Raw genomic sequence first — 7,342 nt, 5'->3', positions numbered from 1 at the left:
CTTGCCACGTTTGTAGATTCTCTTGCTTTTCCGTACATTGAATGCATCTAGGCCATTTAGGTGTCAGTAAATTCTTCCACTGTATTACGTTAAATGTTGGGGAGTGAGTTTTCTGCAATATTAATGACCTCCTACCGGCTCTAACCGATTGATAAAGAGTGTTTATGCTGGAGTACATGTAATCGAAAGATCTGCGTGTAGTCTAAGTTAACAGGCGTTTCATAGTACTTTCATTCATAAAAATGAAATCGTAAAATACGTGACACATGTGATGGAAAACTATTATAGCAAAGGAAAGATGAAATAAGGCGTTATTTATATACATTTTCTTAAAACAAATATCAAAATATTTACACATATTCCTTTAATACCCTGTAGAGTGCATACCTCAAAATGAAAATGCCTGGCGTAAAATAAAGTTTTACTTTTATTAATTTTATTCATAGCCAACACCACAGCTTATATTTAACATTTTACAAATTAAAAGAGTACACCATTAAATCATTCATCAATAAATCATCTCTACACGCCAGGAATCTTGGCTCGAAAGATGGAATTTCCAAGCGAAATTTATGAGGATAAAATCAGTCCTTCAGCCACAACTTATATCCCTATACCAACTTCATAATTTCATTATTTTCCAATATTAAGATCTCATATCACAGCTTCAGGAGGAAGCGTCCAGCCTTACCACAGCCATCACAACGTAATTCTTCATCACATTAAAAGATGAGGCATCCCATTTGAGCAATTATATACGATTAATACTGATTACGACATAAACGAAGATATTTAAGTATAAAGAGAAGAAGTAAACGGTTTTAATTATGGATTATTTTTTAGGATAGTTTTTTTTAACATTTTCTGTATTGAGATCTACAAGATGTTTTTAAAAAAATTTACTTTTCTTTAACTCCGCGTTCACTCTATCAGAAAAGGTCGGTCGCTCCGATATAACGTCCCTCACTTTTCGTCAAATATTACTTGCGCTGTGGAATCAATATGATCATTGTCGTTTTTCATTTATTTCCGATGATAAACACACTTTCTTCTAGTTTGTGTCTTAATTCCGCAAAAATCTCAATTGATCTGAGCAAGCCACTTCGTAAAATCTTCGAGATTGTAAGAGTTTGGGGAAATAAATTTACTTATGCCATTCTTTAGGTCCCTAATCAATTAGGTACATTTTTCCACTAAATCATGTTGATAAATCACACACTTTCTCAGAATTACACAAACTTCTATGTCCCTTCCCTGTACGGAGCACTGGTCAGGGTCACTTTTAACAGCTCTTGATATCATCTGAGTCCAAAAAATGTCATTTTCGAAGTGAATATTTCAGATGAAATTTTAATGGAACGAGATCAGACTTACGTCGAATATAATGCAACGGCGATATAGAAGATGTTGTAGGCCTATTGCATTCTCTTACCAAGTTTCGGTACGGATATGATCTTTTAATGTTGAGGAAAGTTCTTTCCGTATCTGATCGAATGTGGGAAGCCTCTTCACTGTCTTAAAACTGCCAACTGTATTTATTATGGTTCAACTCCAGTGCACAGAGCTATCTACTCTCAGTCACTGTAATACGTATATAAGTCAGACTCAATCTTGGCATTTATAAACCACTTTCCTTATTACGCACATACCAATCCACAGCTTCATAGATTCTCTGTTTCAAACGCCATTTAGGTTCAATAAACGAAGTCTGGTGCCCATTCAGAAATTTTATCACACATCAATGCTTTGAAAAATCTTCAATGATTGAATTTTCATTTACTGTTACGGCTATGCAATCTGGTTGATAAAAGTGAAGCTTACAAGAAACACTTCAAAAATTTATATAACACTGTTAAAATTCAATTTTCAAGTCTTAGTTAAAAATATAGGACAAGATGCATTATTTTCATAATGATCCTCATATTTTTCGATTTATCGTGTATTTCTTTCGGGGAAATAACTACTCAGTTTTTTTTCATTAGGTCAGTTATTCGGACTGTCTACAAAAACATTCAGGCATTTTCTTGCATTAGTTTTTCATAAAAAATTTAATCATCAAAATCATTATCGACTTCGATTTCTTACTTTTCATCTTCTTCTTCTGCGATAAGCTTCAACATTTTAAATTCTCCTTCATCACTAAAAATGTGTATTATTTTGTATCTCCGGCTATAACTCCCAACTTTCTTGTTCTTGTTGAGTTTATGCGTTACGTTTGGTTTAATTGGTCTCTTAATATCCACTATGAAATACGTAGTCTTTCTTCTACTATGCAGTTATACTAAAACGTTTGAATAATTATTACTGAAAAGCATCTCCTTGAAAATGGGATTCTGAATACAGAATATGAAAATAAGTGACTGGCTATCGCCATCGACAGAATATATAAAAATAAGAATCTTGTCAAGTGAAATATTTAAAATATTTAGGATGTTATGTCTGATAAAAATGATGAAAATTAAATACGTTTTGGAAGTAGTATATATGTGGAAGCATTCAGAGAAATTTTAAATATAAATACACTCGTATAATGTTTAATACCTACACAGTACCAGGTCTAATGTACGAAAGTGAATCCAGATTATGAACAGAAAACGATAAAGCAAGAATTTAGGCGGATGAACTGAAATTTTTAAGATGTACGTAATTTGTGATAGACTAAGAAATGTGGAAGTGACACAAGAATAAGGCTGAATTAATATTAGAACAAATTGCATCCGAATATAGCAGATGGATTTACCAATAAATATCTAAAATGCAGCAACTATGAGATACGGTTCGAAGGAAAAAAAGGAATGTAGGTAGACGAAGAAGAAATCGGCCTAAGAACAGGCTAGCCTATACCATGAAGAGGGGACGAAGAAGTGTAGCAAATAATGATATATGCTGTTAAAGAAAGACTAGAAATAATAATTAATAAAGTAACCCTATGTTTAAATAATCTGTGAAATGATTTTATAATCGAAAAATTACTTTTAAAATTGGCTTTGCATACAACACTATAATAAATAATCTGTCAAATATAAGGCATAGGGTGGCGATTGACGTTTCTTGGCACACTGTGTTCAAGGAGTGCTTGTTTTGAATGTTGCAATGAAATGCAAGGCCACAGAATATAAAGAAAAGAGATGCATATTGTTTTCTTCAGAATAAATGCTGTGAAATAACGTATCACTGTTAGGTGAAGATGAAACGAATGTTTGGTCAATTACAAAATAATAAAGTTATTGATTTCATCTTGCTTTCTTACCACGATTTAGATTTGTACAAATTATGGCGTATGTTAACGAAATAATAACAAAAATTGTAATTCCTCATTAGAAATGATAAAGTAGAAATTTGAACAAGATTTGAAGTAAAATAGACATGATAATATTCCATTCCTTGTTTCTTTCCATCTTTTACAGAAACGTGGAGACTGTGATGTTGATCTCCTGAGTCCTCTGTCAAAAGTGAACTCGCAGATGCTCTCCAGTCTCCGGTTCATCGTGTAGCAAGGCTATCACTTGATCTGACATGTCCACTTCCGCTCTCTGCCCGACATTATCGACTTCGACTTCATTTCTCGATGAATCCTTCTTGTGGCACTTACTAGGTATGAAGGAGTACGCAAAACAGCGTCTCTCTTTACTCGCTGTTACCTCATTGGCAACTGGACTCTTGTTCACATTGACATGTTTCTTCCTGATGGCCCCAGACCTGGATAATCCCCTGCAGGACGCAAACGTTTTCCCTGGCGCTCCGTTATCTCTGGCAGTCGCGACGGGGGTCTTGAAGAACAGAGAGCTTGCAAACAGGGACAGGTTGCGGGTCCCGGAGTTATTGGGCTCCTTCATGCTCGTCGACGAACTGCGACTGCCAAACGAGCCTACGCGACGGCACGAATTGACGTCAGTGAGTGTAGTCTTCGTCACCACGACGGAGTTGCTCAGCTTTGCGGAACTCTTCTTCTTGGGCGGCCCTGAGTCACCCGCAGTTCCGGTAGAAGAACCGCTGCCACCGGAACCGCCGCGGTAGCCGGACGTTTCGAAGCCTCTGCACACCAGCTGTTGCTTCAGGAGTCGCACCAGTTCTCTGTTGAACGCCAGGTAGATCCATGGGTTCACACAGCTGTTTAGACTGGACAGTAATGTGAGGATCGTGAACACTGCCCCTGTGAACAAAGATACATCAGAACCTATTAGGAACAGCTATTCACAGAAAAGAAACGGAGAGGAAAGAAAGACAGGTAGTAATAAATAAATATTAAATAAAAGGAAAGTAAATAATAATAATAATAATAATAATAATAATAATAATAATAATAAACGTATTTATTTTGATGGTGTTAAGGCCATCAGGCCTTGTTTTCCACGCCACGTGAATGAATAAATAAATGAATAAACGAATACATGAATAAGTGCATGAATGAGTGATTAAATGAATGAATGCATTATGAATTAATTAATAAATGAAGGAATGAAAGACGGGATGAAAAAATGAGAATAAACAAAAAATGAAAGAATTAATGAAAAAATGAAAGGTTGAATGAAAAATGACAGTATGAATAAAAAATGATAAATAAAAGAATGAATGAAAAATGAGAGGATGAATGAAAAAAATGAAAGGATGAATGAAAAATGTGAGAATGAATGAAAAACGAAAGATTGAATGAAAATTGAAATAATTATTGAAAAATGAAAGAATGAATGAAAATTGAGAGGGTGAATGAAAACAACGAAAGGATGAATAAAAAAATGTGAGAATGAATGAAAAACGAAAGATTGAATGAAAATCGAAATAATTATTGAAAAATGAATGAATGAAAAATGAGAGGGTGAATAAAAAAATTAAAAGGTGAATGAAAAAATGTGAGAATGAATGAAAAACGAAAGATTGAATGAAAATTGAAATAATTATTGAAAAATGAAAGAATGAATGAAAAATGAAAGAATGAATGAAAAATGAGAGGGTGAATGAAAAAAATTAAAGGGTGAATGAAAAAATGTGAGAATGAATGAAAAACGAAAGCTTGAATGAAAATTGAAATAATTATTGAAAAATGAAAGAATGAATGAAAAATGAGAGGGTGAATGAAAATATGAAAGGATGAATGAAAAAATGTGAGAATTAATGAAAAACGAAAGATTGAATGAGAAATTAAATAATTAATAAAAATGGAAGAATGCATGAAAAAAGAAAGAATGAATGAAAAATTACAGGATGAATGAAAGTGAAAGAATGAATTAAAAGTGAAATAATGAATTAAAAATTGAAAGAATGAATGCAAAAATGAATCAATGATTAAAAAATAAATGAGAAAATTAATGAAAAATGAATCAATGAATAATGAAAAAATGAATAATTGAAAGAGTGAGTGAATGAATGAATAAATAAGTAAATATATAACTAAATAATAAATAAGTTACGTAATTAAGTTTAGAAAGCAGAACATTTTAAAAAATGCAGAAAACTTTACAAATTATACAAGAATTCATTTATATACTGTATCATTTAAGTAAAAAATATAATTAAGGGTAAAATTATTCCCTTTACACGCCATGAAGGCGCTTAGAGACATGGAGGTAGACCTCCATGATTTCATGGCATGGTAGGGTGCTTGACACCACGCTCCTACTGCCTCTTATTCCCAGGAAAGGCTATATACTCAATATGATATGAAACTGAATAGAATCCGGGGCCGTTGTGGATATTCTGGAAACGAGAAAAACCTGCGATTACCTGGGATTTAACCCAGGATTTTCCACTTCGCAGCCAGTTGCTTTACCAAAATACACAGCTACCAGATAAATATTGCAGTATTTTCAGAAATTTTGCATATTTAAATTAACGATAGGAGTAAAGTAATCATTTCTAATATTTCAGTTCCATTTAAGAAAATCTGTATTTAATAATTAGACTTTATGGGTACATGAATGCTAAGATACGAGTACCTAGGGTTTTATTTGGTTCATTCAAGTGTAATAAATGAGTTCATGGAAAATGGCTCTAATCCTGTCTAATTTACAATGCAGCCTTCTTCGTTATGGCTAGTGCTTAATTCGCCAAGGCTGGACGTCATTAAGGTGTGGGATATTAGCAAGCAAAAGTAGTAATGATTTTGCATATAGCCTAAATCTAAAAAAAAGTCTTGTTATAATCCAAGCTGTTCACTTTATTTATCTCTCGATAATCTGCAAGAAACAATATTTCAAGTAAAATAGTTTGGATAGATTTCGAATTCACAGCTGTTTTGTTCTCTCCAAATCACATTAAGAATATATTAATATATTCCTGAAAATTATTGCATTTTATTGCTTCACTTCGAGGTAAAGTGGTTCGAATATACTGGATGATTATCCATCCGACGGTTTACGACAAATCGCTGTATTCAGACAGACAAACTGACTGACAGACTGACTCTGTATCCGAAAATTGCACATCTGGCATCAGTAATGGGGAATTTGAAATTTTCAAAATTAAAATTTTTATGACAACAATATTTGTTTCGTTTCTCGTTCATATAATGAGAACCAATAGTCTTGCTTTCAAGTACTCGTAAATGCGTTAAATGTAGGAATTATCACACTGATTCAACATGTGCGACAAATTAAAGGAATTGTTTTAATCAATATTCTGTGGTTACAGCGCACATCTGCCGCCAATTAGTGGCTATTGGTTTTATTGTACAGGGAAGAATGTTAAACAATGTCATCTCTGTGATCGATGCGAAGTGAGTAATTGTGTCACATTCCACTGAATGCCATTTCATTCAGTGCTATTTGAACATTAGCGGACGTGATGAAAGCTACGATGAAGTGGAAAATTCTGAAATCATAGCAAACATGGTTTTTATAAAAAAATATTTAAAAATCCACTCTCATATGTGAACAATTCAAAGGCACTTTTCAGATCTATATAGTGATCTCTACGGCTATTTATAAAATAAAATTGCTGTTAAAATTAGTATGTTGATGTTAATTAATTATTTGTTAATTTAATACCGCGGACGAATTTTTCTTAGGCCCAGTTGTACGATCGCTGTTAAATTTTTATCTACAGAATTTATTACAAAATGGTAGTAGCATTAGAACAACTCTGGGCCATAAGCTTGAAACTGTGGAACCAAATGGTGTACTAGTATGGACGTCAAATTACTCATAGCTCATCTCTTTTTCCGGCGTGTTTATCAGCTGTTTTGTTCATATTATTATGAATACAAATTGTTTCATGTTGTTGTGAATATTTCAAAAGTGTAGCCAAGTTTAGCAGGTGTTACTTTTTTTTATAAATAAACTAATATTCTGTTCGGCTCAACTGTTGAATAGCTTATATCCGTTGATATGTTCCCCTATGCTTTAAC

The 7,342-nt window shown here is 33.2% G+C and overlaps 1 protein-coding gene across 1 annotated transcript in view; it reads right to left on the bottom strand.

The window, feature by feature from the left end:
* Positions 1-424: 424 nt before the first annotated feature.
* Positions 425-7,342, bottom strand: part of LOC138693411 (oxytocin receptor-like) — a 118,299-nt gene continuing 111,381 nt past the window's right edge. Inside the window, exon 4 of the mRNA XM_069817357.1 lies at positions 425-4,153. Coding sequence (XP_069673458.1) covers positions 3,447-4,153 — 707 coding nt within the window. The 3' untranslated portion in view covers positions 425-3,446. The remainder of the gene's footprint in view (positions 4,154-7,342) is intronic.

Source organism: Periplaneta americana, chromosome 17 (assembly GCF_040183065.1).
Source record: "Periplaneta americana isolate PAMFEO1 chromosome 17, P.americana_PAMFEO1_priV1, whole genome shotgun sequence".
NCBI classification, from domain to species: Eukaryota; Metazoa; Arthropoda; class Insecta; order Blattodea; family Blattidae; genus Periplaneta; species Periplaneta americana.
Note: the sequence above shows the minus strand (reverse complement) of the source record. Positions and strands in the feature narration are given on the sequence as shown.